General features: G+C 34.9%; 1 protein-coding gene across 6 annotated transcripts; it reads left to right on the plus strand.

The window, feature by feature from the left end:
* Positions 1–11: 11 nt before the first annotated feature.
* Positions 12–26,664, plus strand: PNISR (PNN interacting serine and arginine rich protein). Of its 6 annotated transcripts, none has more exons than XR_005990625.1 (14): positions 12–137; positions 7,786–7,865; positions 9,860–9,978; positions 11,584–11,772; positions 13,157–13,380; positions 14,847–15,018; positions 16,388–16,578; positions 17,705–17,842; positions 18,344–18,443; positions 19,197–19,250; positions 20,291–20,461; positions 21,469–22,579; positions 22,822–23,730; positions 26,375–26,664. XR_005990625.1 is itself a non-coding variant. In XM_041773646.1 (13 exons), exons 3-13 carry the CDS (start codon positions 9,891–9,893, stop codon positions 22,850–22,852), a joined length of 2,469 nt encoding a protein of 822 aa, XP_041629580.1. In that variant the 5' UTR covers positions 12–137; positions 7,786–7,865; positions 9,860–9,890; the 3' UTR covers positions 22,853–25,080. The 6 variants fall into 6 exon arrangements, 4 of the variants coding, with proteins under 4 accessions (XP_041629580.1, XP_041629604.1, XP_041629597.1 ...); XR_005990627.1 differs by having other exon boundaries at positions 22,822–22,939; XM_041773646.1 differs by lacking the exon at positions 26,375–26,664 and having other exon boundaries at positions 22,822–25,080.
* The last annotated feature ends 409 nt before the right edge of the window (positions 26,665–27,073 follow it).

Below are 27,073 nucleotides of genomic sequence, written 5' to 3' on the forward strand. Positions count from 1 at the left end.
GATGTTATTATTATTCACTTCCGGGTGCAACCAATCGGGCGCCATCTTGTCTTGTTCGTGAAGAAGTAGAAGCATCGAAAGGTTTGGAGAGGTATTACCGGAACGGTGGCGACAACGGTGTTCCGGAACCAGAGTGGGTAAGTGGTGGAGAACAATTACGCGTGGGGACTTGGCAGGCCATTACAGCCTTCTTAGTTTCTGGGGCGAAGGTAGCATAACTTAAACACGTAGGCTGCGTACGCTTCTTGGCGCGACCGCTGGAACCTCATCTCCTTAAAGCGGCGGTGTCCGCCCGACTTGGTGAGTCAGAGCCGTGCTCTTAGTGAAAAGGAAACGTGGTTATTAGAGAGATTGCTCATGGCCCCTTTCTCTAACTATGGGAGTTTTCTCTCGGATGAGAAGGGACTAATTGTTGGGCTCCTGACCGGCCGTTAAGCACTGCGCGTGCGCAGTGGGAACCCCCCCCCTTATGGGCAGGGGGTGCTGGGGGGCGGAGGAGGCGGGGGCCCGGACCTGGACCTTTTGCGCTGTTGAGTTCCGACTACGCAGGCGCAGCCAAGGGCAAACGCTCCGGTTAACTACAATTAGGCTCCCTAGTTGGAATTTTTGCTGTTTTTTTATCCAGCGATGGGCATTATGTGTTAGGCTTCACAAGGGAAAGAGGAGTATCCAATACTTCAGTTGTGTTATCTTGTGGTGAATATTATTATCTGAACTTGATGGGCACGCGACGGATTTTGATTGTTGGTGGTTAACTCATAGAAGAGCAGAATTAACTTGGAATTTGTGACAAGTGCAGCTAAGCAAAAGTAAAAAACAAAACAAAACTTGAACGCTAAAGATTCACCCGTGGGACTGTCGTGGGGCTATAGGGATAGTAATGGTAAACTGGTTATTGGAAGATGTTCACGAGATTGTATTTTTAAAAAATTTATTAACACACTGTATTTTTTAAGAGGCTTTTGAAAAAAAACAAAAAATAAATTAAAAAGTTTTTGATCTACAGAAAAATTGAGCAGATGGTACAGAGTTCCCATATAAACATCCCTGCCTTACAGTTTCTTTATTATTAACATAGGTCAGTGTGATACATTTGTTACAACTAATGAACTAATATTGACACATTATTAACAACTGAAGTCTTTATTCATATTTCCTGAGTTTTAACTTAATGTGTTTTTTTCTGTCCCAGGCTTCCATTTAGAACGCTATATGATGTATAGTTGTCATGTGTCCTTAGCTTTCTTTTGGTTGAGACAGTTTTCAGGCTTTCTTAATTTTTGATGAGTGTTTCAGGCTGAATTGTGTCCCTCCAAAATGAATGTGTTCATCCCGCCAAGTGCCCCCCTCAGTGCCCATCACCCAGTTACCCCAACCCCCCATCCACCTCCCTTGGCGGGATGAGCACTGGGTGTTATGCTGTATGTTGGCAAATTGAACTCCAAAAAAATAAACGAAACAAAAAATGTGTTGAAGTCAGTACCTCAAAAGTAGCCGTATGTTGAGATAGGGTCTTTAAAGAATTAAAATGAAGTCATTAGAGTAGGTTTTAATCTCTCATGACTCGTGTCTTTATAAGTAGAGATCATATAAAACAGCGGACTATACGCCAAAGAGATGGGGCCTTCAAATGAAACCAACCCTTCTGATATTTTGATCTTGGACCTCTAGCCTCCAGAAGTATGGGAAAATAAATTCCTGTTCTTTAAGCTACATAGTGTGTGGTACTTTGTTATGACAGCCCTAGCAAAATAATAGTGACCTTGACAGTTTTTAGGATCACTAGTAAGATATGTTGTGGGTTGCCCTCCTACTGGAATTTGATGTTTTTCTCATGGTAAGACTGGCATTAGGAGTTTTGGAGAGGAAGATCGCAGAGGAGCAGTGCTTTTTTCAGGACATCTTATCAAGGGTATGTAATATGAATGTGATTTATCGCATTGATACTGACCTTGATCACCTGCTTAAAGTAGTGTTTGTCAAGTTTCTACACTGTAGTTACTCTTTCCTATTCACCTCCTCTTTTCCATACTGTACTCATTGGAAGGAAGTCCTTTTGCACAGTTTACATTTGAGGATTAGAGGGTTATGTTTTTCCTTTAGGGTGGAGTATCTACACAATTTATTTGGAATTCTTCTGCATGGAAAATTTGTCCCTGCCAATTTACTTAATAATTTATTTATATCAGTATTTAGATATTTATGTCCTAATTTGTGTTGTAATGCAGTGTTACCTTATTTTGTTGCTCAAATTTTAACAGCTTTGGACATTGGGAGCTCTTTCAGTTGTCTACTGTGACATGCCCCCATCCTTTAAATTTAAAAATTTTTTTATTGAAAGAAATTTTTTTTAGTGGTTTTCTTCTTGGCACTACAAGATGCTCCAGGATCATACTGTATGTTTTTTCCTCACTCTGAAGAATCAGTTATTTCTCTAAGGGTTCTGATTCTCTTTATTGGGGAGTGGTATTAGAACCAAGATATGTATGCTTTCTGCTCCTGGGATGTCATTTCCTTTAGACTTGCTCTCTCTCTTTACATTTATTTTTCAATTATCACTTTTTTTTGTATTTATGACCAAACTATCCAATTTTCCAATATTTTTTGAGTGCCTCTTTTGATCTGCAAGCTGCAAAGTATTTCAATATGTACTAGAATGTATGTCTCATCAAGTAGCAAAAGTTACTACATTTTAAATGATTACAAGGTTAGTCTCTACTGGGGCCATTTCCACCTAACCTGAATTGAACAAATGAATTCTTTTTGGCTTTGAGGTCAGTCACCTGGTGTTGTAGGCCTGAAATGGCAGAAAAGAGGACTGTTGAATTTTGTGGTTTCTAAACTTTGTGTGTGTTGTGAGAAACGTTTCACCATATCCATTAAAGGATAGATGTGTTTCTTTGTCTCTGATTTTGCAATTGATGTTTAAGTGCTTTAAAACAAACACTGCATTTTCATCCTCACTCATCTCTGTTAGTCTGTGAGAGGACTTTTGCAAATATTAATGATTGTCATTTAAATAAGTAATTTTAAGAACCTCAGAGCAATAAATGTTCTAATGTCATTTAAGAAATAGATAAATGATGATCATTTCTGGTTGTATTAATTTCTTAGGGATACTGTAACAAATTACCGTAAACTGAGGGCCTAAAACAACAGAAATTTATTCTTCACAGTTCTCTGGGCTAGTGGTCTAAAATCAAGGTTTTTGCAGGGCCATACTTGCTTGTTCCACTCCCAGCTCCCCACCCTTGATCGTTCCTTGTCTCTTCCTAGCTTCTGGTGGTTCCCAGCAATTCTTGGTTTTCCTTAGCCGTAGACACATCCCTCCAGTCATAATGGTGTTCTCCCTATGTGGGTCTGTGTCTCTAATAAAAACACCAATCATTAGATTAGGGCCTACATTAGTCCAGTATGACCTCACATCTTGAAAATACATATGCAGAGACGCTATTTTCAGATAAGGTCACACTCAAAGTTTATGGGAGTGTGGATAGGACTTAATCGTATCTCTCTAAGAGGACACAGTTCGTTCCATAACAGTGATCATTGTCATGAGCTAGATTTTTCTAGCCATATGTGATAACTTGGATGATCTGAACCAGACCATGGTTATCGGTACTTTTGTTTTTCCTAAATCCCAATTGTTTCCAAGGAGATGGCAGTTAATTTAATCCCATAAAGGAAAGGTTTGCAGCCTGGCTAATCTGTAATCAAATTTCCCTAACTTGAGAAGTTGTGCCTAAGGATCTTTAATATTAAGACTGAAGGAAGGACAGATAAATTGGAATTGACTTTTGATGCTATAAAATCAGAGTAGCAGTATTAGGATGTTATTTTCTTCATTGAATATTAGTGTATTTACTTGATGATAAATTTCAGCGAAGAATAAAATATTTTACCACTCAATATGGGCAAAGCACCTTGGAGAATCCAAATAATTATGATTGTTCTCAAGAAGATCTTGTTTGAGGAAAGAAAAAAAAAGAATTTAACGAAAGTCTCTGTAACTGTACACTGAATCATCTTTAACTTACCATTATGGAAATTTTCAAACAGTGCAAAAGTAGAATGTAACGAACCATAATGTACTTATCACTCATCTTTAACAGTTAGCAGTATTTTCTAAGTTATTATTAAACCAATGTGTAAATGTCATTTTTAATGATACAGTGCTATGCTATTTCATTGAAAAATACTGGAATTACAAGATTATTATTATTATTATTATTTTTAAAGATTTTATTTAGGGCAGCCCCGGTGGCACAGCGGTTTAGCGCCACCTGCAGCCCAGGGCGTGATCCTGGCGACCCTGGATCGAGTCCCGCGTCAGGCTCTCTGTATGATGCCTGCTTCTTCCTCTGCCTGTGTCTCTGCCTCTCTCTCTTTAAAATCAAAAAAAAAAAAAAAAAAAAAAAAGATTTTATTCATAGAGACAGAGAGAAAGCCAGAGACACAGGCAGAGGGGGAAGCGGGTCCCACGCAGGGAGCCCGACGCGGGACCCGACCCTGGGTCCCCAGGATCATGCCCCGGGCCACAGGCAGCGCTAAACCGCTGCGCCACTGGGGCTGCCCACAAGATAAATTTTTTTATTATTGTCGTATGTGACTTCATAGTCTTGTTTTTCAGATTTTGCAGTTGCTATGTTTATTAGTAAAAAAGATTATATGGTGAAGAAGAAAGTGTGGGGTTTCTAAATCCTTGCTTTCAAATCACTTGTAATCAGTCCTGTTCTTTCATCAGGAAATAATTAATGAAGCCCTTTATCAAGCATTGTGATAGATGCTGAAACATACATAAAAGTTTATATTAAATATCTGAGTATACTATACTAAGTCTTTTCTTAAAATCTATCCCTTTACAAAATTCAGCATATCTCTACATTTTATTCTCATGACCAGAGATAACTCTTTTTAACTAGATTATAGAAATTTACTCTAAATCCTTCATAAGAAAATGAGACAGAGGTTAGGTAATTTAACCAAAGTCTCATAGTTATATTGTATGTTGTTTATTGTCTGTATCAGTCACTATGGGCTATGCTGATCAGCTGCTGCTTTGACTTTTAAAAATCTGTAGATTTACTTTTAAAAAATACACACTCATGGTTTAGTCCGTTAAGCAGTCAACTCTTGGGTTTCAGCTCAGGTCATAGGTCTCAGGGGTTGTGGGGTTGAGCCCCACCCACATTAGGCTCAGTGCTTAGTGCAGAGTCTGCTTGTCTCTCCCCTCTGCTCTTCCCCCTGTTTGCTGGTGCTCTCTCTCTCTCAAATAAAATCTGAAATATACACATTTATGGTAAAATAATTCAAAGAAGATAAAAATACAAAATAATCAACATTTCCTGGTCTCTTTTTGCTTCCCAGAGCTCACTAGTTTTTAAGAGTTTTTGTAATGTGGGAATTTTCTATGCCAAATTGCATTCTTTAAAAAAAAAAAAAAGATTTATTTGAGAGAGAGATAGTGTGTGTGTCTTGTGTGTATGTGGTGGGGAGGGGCAGATGGAGAGAGAACCTTAAGCAGACTCTGCACTGAGCGTGAAGCCTGATGTGGGGCTGTCTCACGACCCTGAGATCACAACCTGAGGCAAAACCAAATCCAGACTTAACTGCGCCATCCACGCACCACTAAATTGCATCCTTAATAAGAAAAAAAACCCTCAAGTGGCAGAATTATTCATGCTGTATCATAATTTATTTTTTTACTTCTTAAGGCAATTTATATATCAATATATGTCAGCATATAAAAGTCTTTTATCTCACTCATTTTAATGGCTGAATAACAATTCACTGTATGGTTCACTTTTATCTCTGCCTGTGAGTGACCCTAAAAGCAGATGTTCCATGTTATAAACATGCTTCAAGTTTTTGAGGAACATGGGAAGTATACTCGGTTTAAAGTTCTTATGTGGAATTGCTGGGTCAGAGAAATGTGCATTTACAATGTTGAGAAAATACTGTAATGCTAAATTGTTTCCCAAAAAGACTAGCCATTTGGTATTTTACCTATTTCCTCATTTAACACACATCTTCTGTAGACAAGTCAAGTTTTTCAACTGCAGACTGAATTGAAGCGTTTTATTAAATACCTAACTTCTAAAAAAAAAAAAAAAACCTAACTTCTTACTTCCTTGACTTCTGCTGTTGCCTTCTTTGTTGTATTTTTCTTCTGTTCTGCTTCTCACGATTTCACCTCTCTTCTTGTATTTTTTGCAGCCTAAGTGTATTAAACACTGTATATGAACAGTAGCTTCCATAAAAACTTGGGGCAAGAAGCATTGAAAAACATAGTAAAAGTAGAAGTGACTGGTCAACAAACAAAAATGGCTACAAGTAATACAAATTAAACTCCTGAAAATATGCAAATAAAAATTTTTTGTGCATAAGGAAACTTTTGAAGTTTCTTCTTTTTTTAAGTAATAAAAGCTTCAATTTATGATATTGTGAGAGGTAGGGACAGGCAGAGGTTTTTTTCCAAAATACAAAATGAAATCTGGTTAAGTCTCAGATTGCTTTTAAAGAAGAAAAACGAGTTGAGTAGAATTGGCAGGGCTTGATTACCAACTCTACAGTCCCCCACCCTCCCAGCCCAGTTGTAAACTTGAGGAGTGCTATCTAAAGTGATACTGAGACCATCTTTATGGTGAATTAAACTCTACCTTTTTGAAGGTTCTTCTGCTGAGTTTTCATGTGTTTCTCATTTAATCCTTACAAGAACTCTATGAGGTAGACACATATCTTCCGTTTTATAGATTATTCTTTATAAGAGAATAATTTGCCCATGTTCAGACAGCTAGTGAATGGTTTAGGTAGCGTGATGAACCAGACAGAGCTTGTGCTCTGAAGGTCAAGTTACAAGTGATGTTCAGAAAACTAAAAAGGAGAATAGAAAAAGTTGTTCATTACAACCAGTAAAATGAATAGGTAAAAGCAACTTCGTTTAGAGTTATTTTTAGAGAAGTAAATGTGTGTATTGGAAATGATGGTAGGGAGTGAGTGCACATCTGTTTGCAACTCTGGTAAGCACTGTATATATAGCTAGTTATAATGCCTATGCTGTGTGAGTTTATAACCTATGACAGAAAAATCTATGCATTGAGTTCTGATATACCATTAGAGCTTTGGAAATACAGCAAACCATGCTTCCACTAGCTTTTTGGTTCTCATAAATACAAAATTTCTTTATCATTAACCTTTAAAAGTAAATGGAGCCAGAGACCGTTCCATTTTTTCAGTTGGTATTTAATGACTGCTGTGTGCGAGAAGCTGGAAGATAAAAAGGTGAATAGATTTGTCTTTCTATCAACTTTTAAAAGCTGTTGATTTAATGGGAATAAAATGCAAACGTTTGAGGGACAAACTTTTCACCTTACTGGTGTTAATTTTTAAACTTAGTATTCTATAGAAAAATCTAAATTAATGCATTGTATTACTTCTTTGTGCCATTTAAGTTAATACCAGGTGGATGAGATTTTTTCAAATGTTTGTTTCTCAGCATATATGACAGTACATAAATTGTTTATTATTTTGTATTAATTATTTCAGTAAATAGATATTTTGAGAGGAAAAAATGTTAAAAAGTTTTCTCATTTGTAATGTATCTATTTCCCTTAACTTTATAATGGTAAATAGTTTCTCATTATAAAGTTAAATAGAAGAAAAAGCTCCAAATTAATTTGGAGATGATCGCACTTTTATATTGCAACTCTAGACTTTGTTTTTATTAATTTTAATAACTTCATAATCTAAGAGTAAACATATACTCTTTTTCTCCCCTCCCCTCAGGGCATAAGTAATCTTGCTGCTATGCTTCCAAGCTGTAGTCTGAATCAACCTAAATTTTAAACAGAAGGTGAACCTCTGAGGTCAGTCAAAATAGCAGTTGGTATTTCTTCTGGGTGTTTCCATTTTATTTATTGTTATCTCTTCATTAAAGTTGTAAAGAGTTCTAGTAAGTTGTATAGCTTTTAAAGTGTTTAAAGGTAGAGTTGCAAAAGAGGAGAGGGGAAAAAGGAAAGAAGAAAGAAAATCTGAAGAGAGATTAGAAAAAGAAGCATATGTAGCTTGCAGCTGATACCCAGTCTATTGTTGGTCTCAGGTGTGGTGCTATTAAGTTTTTATTTTGCCAAAGTCCAGTGAAGTCATTATAATAGACTATTAGTGTAACCAGAAATCAAGTGCACTTGACTATAAGTAAGTCAAGGTAACAAAAGAATGCATCTTTCCTAATTTATGGTGTTCTTCAGTTGAAAGGTCAGAATCTGCCTTTGATAGAACTCTAACATTCTATGAATGCTGCAAGGACTAGAGCTGCATACTCTTAAGAGACCGAATTATAACAGTTGTCCTATTTTAGTGGGTGTTTCTTACTCCTTATTAATCTGACGTATTTTTTGTGATCCTGCAATGATAAGGCTTGCTTTTGTCTTGTTTTTTAGAATAGAGGAAAGGGTCAGTCTAAAAAGATTCATTTAATAAAAATCTATTTAAGATTTTGTTTATTTAATTCATGAGAGAGGTAGAGACACAGGCAGAGTGAGAAGCAGGCTGCATGCAGGGAGCCTGATGTAGGACTCGATCCCGGTACTCTGGGATCACACCCTGAGCCAAAGGCAGATGCTCACCGCTGAGCCACCCAGGTGTCCCAGTAAATATTTATTTAATCCCTGCTCTCTGCCTCAGGGTACAAAAATAAAGAAACATACCCTACTTACCATGTATGTCATTGGTTGTATATCAGTATTGGGTAAAGCACAAATATACTAGATTTGTATGAATTCTAAACTTTTTAATATGAAAGTTTTCAAAGTAGTTTAGAGAACAGTAGACTATGTGATAAAACCCCTTTCTCATACCCATCAGCTAGATTTAATAGTTACTAACATGTATTCTCTCTCCTTCTATTTTCCATGCTATTTACATTTTAAGAAACTTGGTCTTGTAGGCTATCTCACCTTCTGGATTTGTCAGATTGTTTCTTTTGATACTGTTTATGTCATTCTTTTGTTCCTTGCAACTTCTTTATCCTGAAAGTGAGATCCAAAAGCTCAAATGGGGACACCTGGGTGACTCAGTGGTTAAGCGTGTGCCTTCGGCTCAGGACGTGATCCTGGAGTCCCGGGTTTGAGTCCCATATTGGGCTCTCTGCATGGAGCCTGCTTCTCCCTCTGCCTATGTCTGTGCCTCTCTTTCTCTGTATTTCTCATGAATAAATAAAATAAAAAATATATAAAAAAAAAAACCTCCAGTGGATTTCAGTTAAACACTTTTGATGAAAATATTCATAGTGATTCTGGGGGCATAATGCTGTACCTCTTGAGGGAGGCTCCTTGTAGGGTTCAGCACCCTTTGATTTTGTGATTTCCTATCAACTTTTAAGATTTCCTGAATCAGTTGTTTCATTAGGTTTGATAATATGGTGATTTTCTAAGTCTATTCTACTTCTGCATTCATTAGCTGTAATTATTTATAAGGAAGAGTTTTCCTTCACCAGCTAGAGCTGTTTTGTTACCCTTTTTAGTGAGTCTTGGTTGGGGAGAGATTAAAATCACTTTTTTCCCTATAATCTTTAAAATAACTCCATTTCCAGAGATCTGTATTGGAAAAAAATAGATTTTTTTCCATATTTTTGAGCTAAATTGATTAAAAGTTATGCTTGCCATCAAGCTCTGATACCATCATTAACATGAGATTTTATACTCTTGCTTGCCAACCTAAAAATTCCAGTTGCCTCTGGCAACCTGTTGACCAGAATTTTAGAGCTCTGATCACATAAATGTATCATCCTATAATTTTGATGTGTGAGCTTTTAAAATTAAAGAACTCTCATTCTCATTTTAAACTATTTATTTTGTTAAAGGTAGAAAATCAGATCTATTTTAAAAGTCAGCATGTGGGATCAAGGAGGACAGCCTTGGCAGCAATGGCCCTTGAACCAGCAACAGTGGATGCAGTCATTCCAGCACCAGCAGGATCCAAGTAAGGAAACAAATTGAATTGGAAGTTGGGGAAGGAGAGATAGAGATGAGTAGGAGATAGGCCATGGGATTAAGGGAAGTGGAATTGGTTTATTGGAAATATTATTACAAAGCATACATATTAGGGAATGGATTTCTCTTTAGGGGACTTCCCCAAAGAGTAAAAGGATTTACAAATATTTTTCATTATAAGACTGATTTAGTTCTTGCTTTTCACAAGAAAGGGGAAACTCTTCCTTAAATGTGTTGCTTAAGTAAAGCATACTTCTGTTGTTAATGCCAGGTCTTAGAATTCTATTTAACTCATAGTTGACTGATGGTATGCTATAGATATTATTTAAAAATTTCTTATTATTATGGAGTATTTTGATCATGTATGGATATAGAGAAGAATATAGGGAGCCCCCATGTATTACTTAGTTTTAACAGTTATTCACCATAATTTTATTTCATTAACGTGACCCCTTCCACTGCCCTTTTATTGGGTTAATCTGATACTATTTCTATTCTTAATAGCTACATAGCATTCTGTTACAGGACTATAGTTTAATACATCACTTTTGGATGATTGGGTGTAGCTTTTTACTTTTTGAAATAATAACCATAATTTTGTATACATGTTTTTGCATTGTACTTGTCCATTTATTTGCTGAGGGGAAAAAACTTCCAAGAACTAGGTTTGTTACAGCAATGTTGCACATGTGAAAAGTTTTAGATATATCAGATACACGTTGCCCAGGTTCAGCTCCACCTGGGTTATGCCAGTCTGTTTCCACCAAAATATGTGAGAATACTTATTTGATCTTTATTGAGATGTGAAAAAAACATTGTATTCTATTTTGTCTTCTTTATTAAAAATATAAGATTTTAAAATATTATGTATATATATTGGAGAAGGAAGAGGACCTTTAATGTTGCAAGGGAATACATTTTGAGTAAAGAATGACTAGGAAATTGTTAAGGGAGATGTATTTGACTAGAGAAGGGAGCTATATGTAAAGAAGGGTGACTGTGAGGAGGAACAGGAATAGGTAATTATACTCCTCTGAAGTCTTAGGCTCCAGTGTAGGCCTAAATAGGACCTGTTGGAAGAAGAATTGAGTTTGATCATTTTTTTAAAAGAATTTATTTATTTATTTGAGAGAGAGGGAGAGAGACAGAAATAGCGAGAGATAGCATGAGCAGGGAAGAGAGGGAGAAGCAGGCTCCCTGCTGTGTAGGGACACCCCCCCCCCGCCCCCCCCCCCCGAAGGTGCGGCTGAATCCCAGGACCCTGGGATCGTGACCTGAGCTGAAGGCAGACGCCCAACTGACTGAGCCACCTAGGTGCCCCTGATCATTGGTTTTTATAGTAAACTAAGATACAGGGGGTAAATTTCTTTTGAGTTAGTGTCAGAAATCAGTTAAGAGTGTTTTCTGAAAGTTTTATGGTTACATTATTTTGTAGCCCGAATATGGGTTATTTTCTAAGCATCCTTTCAGCCATAATATTCTGTAATATTTAAAATCTCTAGTAAGGCATAGCTGAGATGATTGTTTTACGTTGAGGCACTATTCTATTAGCTCTTAAATTCTGACTGCTAAATTCTGCTATGGTAAATTACAGGCCAGATTGACTGGGCTGCGTTGGCTCAAGCTTGGATTGCCCAAAGAGAAGCCTCGGGGCAGCAGAGTATGGTAGAACAGCCACCAGGAATGATGCCAAATGGACAGGACATGTCTACAATGGAATCCGGTCCAAACAATCATGGGAATTTCCAAGGGGATTCAAACTTTAACAGAATGTGGCAACCAGGTTTGTTATTTCATGTTATCCAGATTTTAGGACTATTTTAAAAATAAAATGTGGATTAAATGAAACTTTCATTTGCTTAGTTTTATGACTTCTTGAAATTAATGCTCCTTAAAGAATAGGCAGTTTCATTTAGATTTGACCTTGAAATTTTATGGTTAAATTTATTCTGTACTCAGTCTGCTAGCATTGTGGCACTCAGTTTGATTCTTTTCTCGGTTCTTCATTCCTAGGCTGACAGGGGCTGGGAACACTGGAAACCTCACTTGGCATCTAGGGAAGAGAGCATTCTATGTCTCTCTGTTGCAACCTCTGGCCTTTTCAGAAGCAGCACTGGCAGAGCAAAACATGTCTAGCCTCTAATTAAAGAAATACTGTGTCACTATGTGACAAATTAGTCTGTCAAATATTCTCTGCCCCTACCATCCACCCATCTTTTTCTTCCTGTTTTTTTCAGATAGTGAAGATCTTCCATAAGTTTTTATGTTTTATTTTTTTGTTTGTTTGCTTGCTTTTTTACTTCACAGTATGATTTAGATTTCTTGATGCTAGTTCAGTTTTCCGTGTCTTGTGATGCTATTTTTAACTTAATAGTCACTTTAAAATATTTATAGAGGAATCTTACATTTGAGTATGCTGATGGTGAAGTTTTAATCTCCCTTTCCCTATTGACACTTATTGTTCCTCAATGTAAGAGTGGAAAACTTAGGAGGTAATACTCTAACCTCACTTTTAAAAGAATAATGAGTATTCTAATCTTTGATACTGTGAGGTAGTTTATTTCTAGTTTCCTCGAAGCTACCCCAAATTTCCCCAGGTTTGAAAATGTTTTGGTTCCCAAGTTCAAGTTCATAAATGATTCACCCTGGCATTCCCACTCCCCAATTTATTCTACTGGCTTTCTTTGTGACCTGGGCAAGTGATTTAACCTCTGTGTGCCTCAGTTTCCCCTCCTGAAATTGGCAAAAATAATACCTGATTTCTCCCTACCTCACAGGGATGTTGTGAGGATAAATGTGTTCATGTGAGAAAGAAATTATATATAAAATCTCAAGGTGTTATTTTTTATGGTATTGTTACTGAACAGAAATAGAAAAATTGAACAAAAAAATTGCTTTGGATTCTGTTACGTTTATTAAAAAAAACAATTTGAGGCATTTGATTTCCGTATGTTTAGGATATGAATTAGAGTGGAGTTAGCTCATTTGAATTATTTATTAGTTTAATTAATTGCTTATTTTAAAGATATACTAGAGGAATTTGACCAAGAAGTCATAAATTTTTAAATCTGTTTCTTTGCTGAAAAATCTTTCTTGAGATCTTAAAAATTTGTGTTGATTTTGTTATAACCCCCTGTTGAATGTTTTTATGCCTAAATCCTAAATAGAATGGGGAATGCATCAGCAGCCCCCACACCCCCCTCCAGATCAGCCATGGATGCCACCAACACCAGGCCCAATGGACATTGTTCCTCCTTCCGAAGACAGCAACAGTCAGGACAGTGGGGAATTTGCCCCTGACAACAGGCATATATTTAACCAGAACAATCACAACTTTGGTGGACCACCCGATAATTTTGCAGTGGGGCCAGTGAACCAGTTTGACTATCAGGTGAAAGATATTTTGTTGCTTTAATATTGTAGATGTGCACGTAATCCATTCTTTGGAAGTGTCTCATCAAGAGTACCTAAGATCTGTGTTTCACTTTTCAGTCTTGTACAGATAAACACATAATATTATGTCTCAGAAAAGTTACCAATTTTTGAGTATTAAAATCATTAGATTCTTATTTTCTGGTTTTTGATTTGCTTAGGAGAATGATATAAAGGATCATTAGGAAAGATTTGGATAAAATGAAAAATGTGTAAGTTCAATAGCTATATGATGTTTTGTTTTCTAATAATTTCAAAATGGTATATTTAAATGTTGAATAAAGTTTAGAAAATGCGCAGTAGTTGAATACATTATTTGTCAATAATAGATTATGGATAAGACATGAATAAAATACATGAAGAACAGACCATCTTCCTAAATGCAGTTCCTTCTGCTATGTAGAATTATGACTTTTTCTAGTGATGTCATTTTTTTTTTCCATTCTGACATGACATGTTAATGGAATTGTACATAATTTCCTTTGTAGCATCTAATTCATTCCTAGGGACATAGAACTCTATGGGGAATAGTATTATTATGTGGGGCTTTATTTTCTCTAACTACTCTGCCAAGGAAGGGTCCACCCTTAAATTATGGTACTAGGCGTCATTTTGAAATAACTGATTGCAGTTGTTACCTTATAAACTGAGCTAGTATAATTTAAAATTTTGAAAAAAAGGCATATGTTGTTTCACTAACTAGATTAATAAAGGACATAAATGTAAATAATATTCACCTTGAGAATAATCTTTATTCATACATATTCACATCATTGTGGTATACTCATACTTGGTATACAGATCTGACTGTTTTTGTTTGGTTTGGTTTTGAAGAGATGTAGTAGCAGGAGCTTCTATTTACACCCTATTATCTTGATAGATCCCTATGTTAACAAGACAGCTCCGTTGGCAATGGGCTTAGAAAAGCCTCTGAAAATCGCAAAATTGCAAAAAATATTTAATGATAGTTTTATTTTGTTAAAATAGATACTTCTTGCTAGATTATAGAAACAATTTAAGTTCCCATAAGAAATAAGTTGGAATTGATTAAAAAAATTTTTTTCCTGTATTTTCTAGTTCCAGAAAAATTCACATTTGATTTCTTGGTAGTGGAAGGATTAGTTTATAAATGGATTCAGAATGAAAAAGGGCATACATATATCCTTTTCTATACTTCTTGAAAATAGTGTATTAGCTGAATTTTAGATGGCTCTTTGCATTTACATAGGTAGAAAATCTTTACCTTTCTTAAGAAAAAGTAAGCCTAGGTCTTGGGGCTACAGAAATATCGGTGGATATTAGAACCATGGAATTCTTGGATTTGCTGCACACATGGATTTCTACTGTCCCAGTTCATAACACACGTGTGTCCCAGAGAGTATATTGTATTAATGTGAAGAAAAATAAACTGCAATACTCTTTCAGCATGGGGCTGCTTTTGGTCCACCGCAAGGTGGATTTCATCCTCCTTATTGGCAACCAGGACCTCCAGGACCTCCAGCACCTCCCCAGAATCGAAGAGAAAGGCCATCATCATTCAGGGATCGGCAGCGATCACCTATTGCACTTCCTGTGAAGCAGGAGCCTCCACAAATTGGTAGCTATTTAAGTTTAGTGAACCACAATTGACGTGATTTCTTAATCATGTAAAGAGAGTGTTTTGTTTTCTTAAGTTTTGTTATACTTTTGATATGTTAGGAATTGACAGTTTAAAACCCTATGATTTTATAGGCATAACCTTTAAAATTAAAAAAAGATAATGGTCTAAAATAAAAAATTCTGAATAATTTTAAGATAAATTGTTACCTTAAACTCCAGATTTTGTGATGAATTTTAAATTTATCGTGGCCATAGCATTTTTTTTTTTTTTGGTCTTATTTATGCTTTTAAAGATTTTACTAATTTTTTGAGAGAGAATAGAGAGAGATTGAGAGAGCATGGGCAGTGGAGAGGGGCAGAGGAAGATGGAGAAGCAGGCTCTTGGCTGAGCAGGGAACCCAGTGCAGAGCTCCATCCCAGGACCCTGGGATCAGTACCTGAGCTGAAGGCATTCGCTTAATCAAATGAGCCACTAGGCGCCCCATGGCCATAGCATCTTGATATTTTTTTCATTGTTGACAGTTTGATACATTATGCCAGTATATGAAGTTTCCCCTTTAAAAACTTCTTAGTTGTTCTCTGTCTCTGGTCTCTTTCCATTCCCAGTTCATCTGACACACTAATGTCAGATTAATTTTCCTTTTATTATTTCACTTTCCAGAAATATTTTGGCAGAAGATTTAAATTTTCATCATTATATTACAACTAATTTAGGTCTAATGACAAGTTACAAACTTACACTACTTTATATCTAGAAATCCAAATCAAACACTTAATAGACCAGAACGTTTAAGTCTTAACTTTTGATTCTAATTTCTTTTTTAACTTATGGAATCATATTTGTTCAGATGAATTCTCATTGTGAAAATAGACTTATACTTTTGTTTGACTCTGTTTCTATTTTCATATTTTAAGAAGCAATGTAGTGTAAGTTTGGCTTGGAATTAGCCCACATCTCTGCTACTGTCTTTTTAATTTTGAGCACATCACTTAATCTTTTTGAGTGTCAGTTTTCTTATTTGAAAAAGAGATGGAGTAATAGTGATTTTTTATTTTTTTATTATTATATATATTTTTTTAGAATTAAGCAAGATAATTTAATGTGCTTTCATAGTGCCTGGCTCATTATAAGCATTAACACAATATTCACTGCTATCATTAAAAATGATCTTAAAGAGAAGCATAATGGTTAATGGGTTGCTTTACCACTGTCTTAGTAGAGAATGATAGTTACAAGCACTCTTTATTTACTCAGAATTCTTTAATTTACTCACAAAGTTTGTAGAAATTCAAGAATAAGGAACTAACTCCTGCATTTATGATTTTTACTTAACTAACTTACAGGTACTTTTTTCCATGTGAAACAGATGCAGTAAAACGCAGGACTCTTCCAGCTTGGATTCGAGAAGGTCTTGAAAAAATGGAACGTGAAAAGCAAAAGAAGTTGGAGAAAGAAAGAATGGAGCAACAACGTTCACAGTTGTCCAAAAAAGAAAAGAAGGCCACAGAAGATGCTGAAGGAGGAGATGGCCCTCGTTTACCTCAGAGAAGTAAATTTGTGAGTATTAGAATCACTTAACGTGGAAGTCTGTGTGATTTATGTGTGAAAATTATTAAAAGAAAAAACTAATGGAGCCTATAGAAAAGTATTAGTTTAATGTTCTTGAGATTACTTTTAGTAAGTATTTTGAGAATTATGATTGTGTATGTTGTTACTGAGGGTGAATAAGGAGGAAAGGAGCAGTAAGCTTATAAAATGTTCTTTTTTTTTTTTTAATTGGAGTTCAATTTGAAAATGTTCTTTTCAGAGAGGAATTATTCTGTGGGATGCTAGATAGATCTCACCTTGAGAAACAAATCTGTATTTTCTTGTTGGAGTATTACAATGATCAGCTTTTACTTAGGATTTTTAAGGGTAACTGTAGAACAGTTTGCCTAAAGAAGAGTTCTCTTTCTTTTTTTTTTTTTTTTTTTTTTTAAGAGTTCTCTTTCTTTTTTTTTTTTTTTTTTTTTTTTTTTTTTAAGAGTTCTCTTTCTAAGGTGTGCTATTTGGGTATTGAAAACGGATAGCTAGAAACAGACTGCTGGCATTCCCTATCTGACGTAGACCTCATTTCTTACCTGTCCGTTTTACAGTGAAAAGGGACAAATTTCACTAAGTTTCAGAGCCAGCTAAGATCTAGAAACTACAGAATTTTAAGTCACATGATTTTAGGTAAATAGCTTAAATTTATAGTTAAAAAGGTTATACTGAATAACATGAATGTGGTCCATTTATCCAAAGTTTTACAAGCCACTCATTTCAGGACCATCATATATAATCGATATTAAATCAGTCTTGGCGTGATATATTCCTAGTTACTTACTGGTAAAATAAGGTCAAAATTGACTAAGGAAAAAAAGTTGGAAAGTAATTAAAATAATTGATTCTTATAAGCTATCTCATAATCTTACATTTCCTCTCAGGTAACAACTTTATACTACTAACTTATATACTTATATACTAACTTATATAACTTATATACTATAATTTCTAAATTATATCAAAAATATAATTTAGAAATTTCATTTTTATATATTTGTTTCATAGACTTTTTAATTTGGGGTTTTAAAAAAACGTGTAAGATAATGATTTTATATTATAAGCCTGAAGTTGGGCTACCCATACTATTACTTTTTTTTAGGATAGTGATGAGGAAGATGAAGACACTGAAAATGTTGAGGCTGCTAGTAGTGGAAAAGTCACCAGAAGTCCATCTCCAGTTCCTCAAGAAGAGCAGAGTGAACCAGAGATGACTGAAGAAGAGAAAGAGTATCAAATGGTAGAATGTTAAATTTCTTACCATGTATAGGATTTTTAAAATTTTGTTTTTTTATTGTTTATTTTTTGGAGAGGGAAAGGTGGGGGTGCAGAAGGAGAGAGAGAATCTTAAGCAGGGTCCACACCTAGCATGAAGCCCAACATGGGGCTCCATCTCACAACCCTGAGATCATGACCTGAGCTGAAATCAGGAGTCAGGTGCTTAACTGACTGAGCCACCCAGGTTGCCCCAGTTTTTGTATTTTAGAATAATTTTCAAGATACTTGCTTTCCGGGACGCCTGGGTGGCTCAGCGGTTTAGTGTCTGCCTTTGGCTCAGGGTGTGATCCTGGAGACCTGGGATTGAGTCCCATGTTGGGCTTCCTGCATGGAGCCTGCCTCTGCCTCTGCCTCTCTCTCTCTCTCTCTCTCTCTCTCATTAATAAATAAATCTTTAAAAAAATGTTTATAAAATGGCTTTGGCTATTAATTTTTTATAAACACATAAAATACCCTTTCATAGATGTTGCTGACAAAAATGCTTCTGACCGAAATTCTACTGGATGTCACAGATGAAGAAATTTATTATGTAGCCAAAGATGCACACCGGAAAGCAACGAAAGGTATATTGTGGGTGTTCTTAGTTTTGTTTTTCTGGGAGTATTTTGGTTTTGGTGGCTCTTTTGGACTTTTTTTTTTTTGTTGTCCTTGCTGAATTCTAGCAGATACTTGAATATTTCTTCTTGCATGTTTTAACTCTCTGGGAAAGGTTAGATTTGTAGATACCATATTAAAGCTATACAAGTATACAAGTATTTTTCTTTTACCCAACTTGCCTGAGCACAAATGAGCAGTTATGCTATTGTTCCATAAAAAGCGTAGTGGAAAAATTCTTGATGTTCAGTTTATTTCAGAGGCTTTTTTTTTTTTTTTTATAGATATTGTGGTATTGTTGTATAACTTCTAATACAGTTTAGTTTCATTAATGAATTATGAACCTTTAGTTTTCACAATTTACCACTTGTAGTTCTTACAGAAGCAAGAAATTTACCCATCCCCACCTCCCATATTTTTAGTAACACTTAGAAAATATATCAAAAGCAGATTTTAAATTATGGGCCATAGCCTCAAAAATAAAATACTGATGTACTGGTCAACATTTTTCTTCGTTATAAACCAATTTCAGCTCACTTCAGAATTAAAATTTCAAGGCCAGACATGCTACTGGTTTAAAGTGAATGTTATGTTTTTAATGTTTCTTCTCTCCCCAAAAAGCAGCAATAGTAGTAGATTTAACAATACCATAGACTCTCATGACTATGAAATCGTGGCTATTTGTGTTAACATGTTGTTCCTGTTGTTGATGTGATACAAAGCTCCTGCAAAACAGCTGGCACAGTCCAGTGCACTGGCTTCCCTCACTGGACTCGGTAAGTGTTTTCCTTATTTGTGAGAGGGCCTTAAAGGGAAAATCACACTTACCTTGTCTCTCTACATGTTCTGTTTTGAAACTGTACTATTCCTACTCAGTTTATAAAATCTAGGTCTTAGGGTTATATCAGTCTCTAAAAGGTTTGTCTATCTTTTTTTTACTAAAGCATTCACAGAGGGATTATAAATGTGACTAATTCATAGTTTATTGGGGCAAGTTGTAATAGTTCATAATTAAGCTGTGATAATATTTAAGCTCACCTTCAAAATTATTGCATCCATGCTTTAGGGAAGAACCTATCCACTAATGCTTTTAAGCACCTTTATTTAGATTGTGTTGTAGCAAGTTGAGTTTTAACGTAGAGGAAAGGAGTTTATCTTATCATAGTATAATAGTAGTGATGTGTTCATAATTTGCTCTTTGCATGATATATTCTCAAGTATATAAAAGCTTGAATGTGCCTTTTCCGCATCATTTCAAATTAATCTTTGTGGGGATCAACAGAAATGGGTAGAACCAAATGCCCATGTGATTTTGTTATGATTACTATTTAGGTCACTTCAGGGTGGGGAGTAGTTTTAGCACTATACCATTTCTGTACCTTTGAGAATTGTATTACCTGGGATTTTTGAGCTTTGAACAATGAAAGGATTAATTTTAGAAGTATTTTTAGGATCATTGGTAGTTGAATTGACTGGTTTAGTGAGGCTTTGTTATTGCCCTGTTAAATGGTTTTGTTGATTAGTATGGACAGTAAAACAAAACCATTATCCTTTCTTTATACCATTATACCTTACACCATTCCTTCATGGTGAGAAATATATGAAATATTCCAGGAAGAATGAGATTCTATTAATTTTCAGGAGGGCTCTATGAACTCCTTAAGAATTAGAATTTATACTTCTCCCCACCCCGAATAAGCATATCCTTCCAAGATAAGGCAATGAAAAAAGAAATTAGCTTTCTTCTCAGACCTTAAAAATTTTTTAGTGTATAGAATAATTTTTCTATATGATAGACTGCGCTTTATACACACAGGTGGACTGGGTGGTTATGGATCGGGAGACAGTGAAGATGAGAGGAGTGACAGAGGCTCTGAGTCATCTGACACTGATGATGAGGAATTACGGCACCGAATCCGGCAAAAACAGGAAGCTTTTTGGAGAAAAGAAAAAGAACAGCAGCTGTTACATGATAAACAGATGGAAGGTATACCTTTTAGACTCTCTTAATTTTTGTCCAGTTTTATTTGTATTTTTATTTTTTAACCAACCTAACAATAACAAGGATAGAATTAACGTTAGAATATAGACATTATGTGATACAACCGAAACCAAAGTTTTGGCTTATTTGGAGTCTCAAAATTAGTATTCAAAATATGTAGTTTATAAAAGGTAAACTTTGTCTAGTTTTGTAAGATATTAATTTCAGTAGCTGTAAGTTAAGCTATTTAGGGTATTTTTATTTCTTTCTAAAGTTCTCAAAAATGAAAAAGAAAGCTTTTGAGATGGCAGAAATCTATTTATAAAACTATTGAAAAATAACTTGTAGCTAGGATATTTAACATGCAGCTAGTAATATTTTGGAAATAGAGGGCTTTTTTTCAATAGAGGGCTTTTTATAGAAGTTTTTAAATGCAAAATACTACATATGACTAGTTTTTTATAGTCGATATAATACTAGGAATACTGCAGGAATAGTTTGAAGTTTTTGAAAAAGTCGTACTTGGACAATTGGAAAGGTAATTATTGAGTTAGCAGTTGAAAATTCCCTATAAATTACCTAACTTATTTTAGTTGCCTTATTGGACAAAAGAGAAATCTTTTCTCATTGCTTCAAATGTACCTTTACACTTTGGTACTCTAGTTGGTGTATTGAGCATTTGAAATGTAGCTAACCCTAAATTGAAATACGCCATAGGTATAAAATACACAGTAGATTTGAAAGATTTTCTGTGTCCCCCCAATAGCAGAATATCGTAGTATGCTTTTAAATTTATTACATGTTGAAATGGTAATATTTATGATATATTAGGTTAATAAACTATTGAAATTAAATTCATCTCCTTTTATTTTTTTAAAGTATTCACTAGATAATTTTGAATTGCTTATGGCTTGTATCCTATTTCTGTTGAACAATGCTGTTCTGTTATCATCTGATAGCTTGAAATTTGGTAGTTCGGGAGTTATTTTCATTATACAATTGACTTTTCATAGTATTTTTGTCTTTTTCTGTTTCAGAAGAAAAGCAGCAAACAGAAAGGGTTACAAAAGAGATGAATGAATTTATCCATAAAGAGCAAAATAGTTTATCACTACTAGAAGCAAGAGAAGCAGATGGTGATGTGGTTAATGAAAAGAAAAGAACTCCAAATGAAACTACGTCAGTTTTAGAACCAAAAAAAGAGCATAAAGAGAAAGAGAAACAAGGAAGGAGTAGATCAGGAAGTTCTAGTAGTGGTAGTTCCAGTAGCAATAGCAGAACTAGTAGTACTAGTAGTACTGTCTCTAGCTCTTCATACAGTTCTAGCTCAGGTAGTAGTCGCACTTCTTCTCGATCTTCTTCTCCTAAAAGGAAAAAAAGACATAGTAGGAGTAGATCTCCAACAATTAAAGCTAGACGGAGTAGAAGTAGAAGTTATTCACGCAGAATAAAAATAGAGAGCAATAGGGCTAGAGTAAAGATTAGAGATAGGAGGAGATCTAATAGAAATAGCATTGAAAGGGAAAGACGAAGAAATCGGAGTCCTTCTCGAGAGAGACGTAGAAGTAGAAGTCGCTCAAGGGATAGGCGAACCAATCGGTCCAGTCGCAGTAGGAGTCGAGATAGGCGTAAAATTGATGATCAACGTGGAAATCTTAGTGGGAGCAGTCATAAGCATAAAGGTGAGGCTAAAGAACAAGAGAGAAAAAAGGAGAGGAGCCGAAGTATAGATAAAGATAGGAAAAAGAAAGACAAAGAAAGGGAACGAGAACAGGATAAAAGAAAAGAGAAACAAAAAAGGGAAGAAAAAGATTTTAAGTTCAGTAGTCAGGATGATAGGTTAAAAAGGAAACGAGAAAGTGAAAGAACATTCTCTAGGAGTGGTTCTATATCTGTTAAAATTATCAGACATGATTCTAGACAGGATAGTAAGAAAAGTACTACCAAAGATAGCAAAAAACATTCAGGCTCTGATTCTAGTGGAAGGAGCAGTTCTGAATCTCCAGGAAGTAGCAAAGAAAAGAAGGCTAAGAAGCCTAAACATAGTCGATCGCGATCCATGGAGAAATCTCAAAGGTCTGGTAAGAAGGCAAGCCGCAAACACAAGTCTAAGTCCCGATCAAGGTAGTATACTTTTTAAAGTATTTTGTCTGATTTTTAAAAAAAAAATTTGACTGAATTTATTCAAAGTTGAAAGTGTCCTTTCTCTCTCTCTCTTTAATAAACTCAGTTTGGTACTTGATAAATGATCATAGTCTTAAGTAATTTTAGAAATCCTATATAATAATATTTATTTAAAATTGCAGATTCTTTAGTTTAAAATACATTTTTATTTTTAAATTTGTCTTTTCCCTTTTTTTTTTCAGATCAACAACCCCTCCCCGTCGTAAACGCTGAGGAATGATGTGGCAAGAATGCCATGATGTTTAAAAAATTCCATGAGTTTTAAGGGCTTGTCTCATTATAGAGGCACATTGTGGCTGTGTAGGTGAAACCAGAATCTTTTTTTTTTTTTTTTTAATCTGTAAATAGGTGTACTTTTTCCAAATGCTGCTCCAAGTTACTTAATAGGATTTCTTTGTATTACATTTTTTTCAAAAAAAATAGTGCTTAATAAGACTATAAACATGCCATTCTCTTTCAGCTGTAATGTTCTTAAAATTATTCTTGAATGTACTGTGATGTCAATAAAGCTCTTCAGTTCATTTTTGTTAACCTCTTGCACCTTAATTTTATGATTTTAATCTAAGGAACGTACTTTTATAAAAAGGCAGCTGGAATTTTGTATAACAGGTTTTAAAGGTACTTCCTCTCATCTTCCCCAAAGAAAATGGTTTTAACTTAGTAGTTTGTCAAAGTTTGTAAATTGTACCCATGGATTTTTGTCAAATTCCAACTTTAAGGGTGTAGAAGAGGGCCAAAAATAGATCTTTTCATTTGGAAACATTTGAAAGCTTTCTAAACTTTTCTTCCTATTTTGAGGATTTTCAAGTAATATATTTTCTGTGTATAAAGTATGGTTTACTTCTTCTGTACAATGAAATTGCTGGAATCAATCAAGCCAGTGCATCATTAGAGTTATTTATAAGGAACAATTGTGTTTGACACTAATAGTCAAGTCTGGAACTGTATTCTGCAGTTATCCACTTCTGTTTTAGAAGCGTATTTTAAACACTGGGGTATGACAGAAATAAGACTCACAATTCAGTATATTTATTTATATTTTTAAAGTGTAATATGACCTCAGCTCAGTGGAGGAATGCTGTATTATGCAGGTTTGTGTCAATTTCATGACCTTAAAATGATTTGGTTTTGTCACTTTCTTACAATTATGATCAGTGAGTGGTCTAGCTATTTAAGGCAGTCATAACTTACAAGTAAAATGAGGCTCTGCAGGCATCTAAATGCTCAACTGCTTTCAGGGTCTGTTTTTATGTGATTATTCACTTATGCCACAATAGATACATCTCTGAAAACAAACGCTTTTACATTTTAGTTTAAAAAGGAAAAGAACAAGTTCAGGTCACGGAAAAGTTTTAAAGTAATGCCTTCTTACCAGCAATAGTTCATTTTAAAATAAGCCAGATTTTTGCCAAGATCAGTGTTTCTTCAAAATGAAGGTAGAAATAGATTTGTAAGTGTGCTCTTGTACCTCTACATAGGTTCTTAAATTTTGAGCAGTTATGCATTTATCTAGAGGAAATAAATCAACTGTGAATAAATGCATGTTTACCAAAATGGTTGTTTTACAGTGCATTTAGTTCTGATATTTATAAAGTTGATATTTCACAGAATAACTTTTAAATAGTTTGGAATTCTATATAGTTTAGACATCAGTCACGTGGAGACAAAATGAAAATGTGCAATATTTTTTATGTAGGTGAGCTAACACAATGTACCTAATTGCAGAATTATCAGATTAATTTGTAATAGATAAGTTGTATAACATTTTCATATCTTAAAATGTTTTTTAGATCAATCTTCAGGTGAAATAATATTTTCAAAATAAAATTCTACAGAAAAGTTCTGTTGGCTATGATATGCACATTTTTGGGCAAGACAAATGACTAGAGCCAAAAATAGTATTTGACAGTTTTATTTACTCTGCCATAATATGCAAGCTTCTTATTTAAATCTGTAGATATTTTTTAAAACACAGTCATGATATATGTGATTATTAGTAGCTACATCAGTGTTATAATTAGGTATTTGGGTTTTTCAGGTTTTATGGATAATTTAGAGAAATCATCATTTCACTGACATGTAATGAAGTGTGTTTACCTTAGTGGTAAGATTTTCTGAAATAGGGCTTCCATGATTTGGGATGTGAATGCTAACACACATAAGTTGACTAGATACTTAATTTGGTTATGAAATCTTCTAAAATGACACCACCAGAAAGTCAGTAGATTCGATTTTTGAGACAATCATGGGTCTGAATTGATTAATAAAACTGTCTTGGGTTTCTCTTTTAAAGTATTTCTAGTGTATTAATCATATTTGTTTTTGTGCAATGGGGGTTATACCACACCATTAAGAGAATAAAATGTAATTTGAAAGAGGGAATTACAATATTTGTTTAATGAAGGCCCCAAAATATAAATAAAGACTGGTGTGGAATCTCAGTGTATGTTTTCTGCCATTGTAAAATGTCTTTTTTTAGCATCTGTTTCTAATGGTATAATACACAATAGGTGAATTTCCCAAATATTCATTTTTTTTTCAATGTCTAAGTTACTGTTTCTTCAAAGAAACACATGAAGTATAAGTAGTAGGTGAGACTTTTTGTTTTATGTGGGAATTTTTACATAGGAATTGTATAAGGTCCAAAATTCCTGTAATACTGTCTTATGGAAACGTTTACATTTAAATGGAGTTTTTCTTCTCTTATATACATTAAAGTCTATTTTCATTTATTGACGTTTCTAAAATGTACTAATCATGGTTTGATAGAAATATTATTAGATCCATTGGATTGTCCTGACTGCTGCTTAATATATTTTGAGCAAATCCTGTAAATACTGTGAGCCTCAATTTCTTCAACTATAGAAGGGTGGAATTTGATTATTTCTAAGGTGTTGATTGAGTACTTCTAGCTCTTAAGTTTTTTGGTTTTCAGTTGCATTTGGCTGTAATGTCTAACACTGAATGGGAAAATAGGCTTTTTATTAGCTCTTAACATAACTCGTGTGATGAGCTACATTATATACCTTAAAGGTTTGTCATGTATAGAATTTTCCTCTACACAAAGATTAAATCTGCCACAATCTGATTATGATAGTGTAAACTAAGATGGAATTATGCTGTGTTACCAATTTATGTGGAATTCTGTAAATATGAAAATACAGCAGTTAAACTCTGAGTAGGCATACATCATTTCAAAAGGGTTAAAACTGTTAGCTGTAAAGGGAGCACTTTACACTTAATTTGAATGAAAACAGTTTTTATAAATACTAAGTTTCAAAATACTAAATAGTTTTTTATAGTAAAATAAATTGTAGACTCTGTTTTACAACATTTGGGTAAGGCCATAGCATTGGTCTAGGAAATATCTCCCAACAATGGCCATAATACTACAACTGCTAGTCTTTCCAACACAACTCAGGTTTAAGCATCATTGAAAAAGCCTTTGTTGATTTTTATAGAGAAAAGTATAATGAGCTAGTTTGGCTTATGAGGGCCAAACTAGTGGATATTCAAGAGGCTTTTGTTTCCTGTATTAAGGCAAATAACTATAAATTGCCTTTGTTGTTGCCTTTGTTGTTGAAAAGGTAATGGGAAGACCCTGAAGCCTAGGGAAGTGGTACAAAGTACATTTAAATAAAGCTTTTAAAACTTTAATCATACTTTTACTTTGCTTTTTCCTTGGATTTGTCATTCCAACAAATATAACACGTGCTAAATGTTCTTTTGTGCCAGAGTTTTGTGCCTTCATTTGGAGAGATGGTCATGTGTCCTGAGGAACTCTGAAGAGGACATAGCAAAAATCTGCAGCCACTCTTAGGAGGAGGTCAATTAAGAAGCCATATGTGAAAGACTATTAACTGAGCAGTAAATTTCATTCAAAGAACCCTTTACCAATTTGACCCTGCCTGTTGAAAATGTACAATGATTTTTTTGCCTCTTAATCTTGGAAATGTATCATTGCTCTTCTTACTCAAGGAAGGGCTTTTTGTACATTTAGAAGTAAAGTGATACTGATCACCGTTTTTAGTTTTCAATGAAGTTTGCCTAGCTTGAGTGATTAACAGACCTACTACATAATGTATTCCCTGCCCAGAATATTCCCAGGTTACTTGGAGAAACTGAATTTTCAGTTTAGAGTCTTCCCCTTCTATGACATTTGAGTGCCTTGAAAGGGGAAGCAATTGTACTCTTAGGAGGTGCTTCCATGCATCTGTAATTCCAAGGGTCAGTGGCCTACAGGAGTAGAAGTATCTTTGGGAGATCTCTGCTAAATGCAGAGAAATGCTAAATTCTACGCGAGAATAAAAGTTAACGTGGTACGAAGTAGCGGGATCCAGCACTACTTTGGCCGTGAGGCTTGAGGTGGTCGTATAGAAATAGGCATAATAGAGACTTCGGAAGTTCCTTTATGGTAACAGACCTACTGCACGC

This window comes from Vulpes lagopus, chromosome 1 (assembly GCF_018345385.1).
Source record: "Vulpes lagopus strain Blue_001 chromosome 1, ASM1834538v1, whole genome shotgun sequence".
NCBI classification, from domain to species: domain Eukaryota; kingdom Metazoa; phylum Chordata; class Mammalia; order Carnivora; family Canidae; genus Vulpes; species Vulpes lagopus.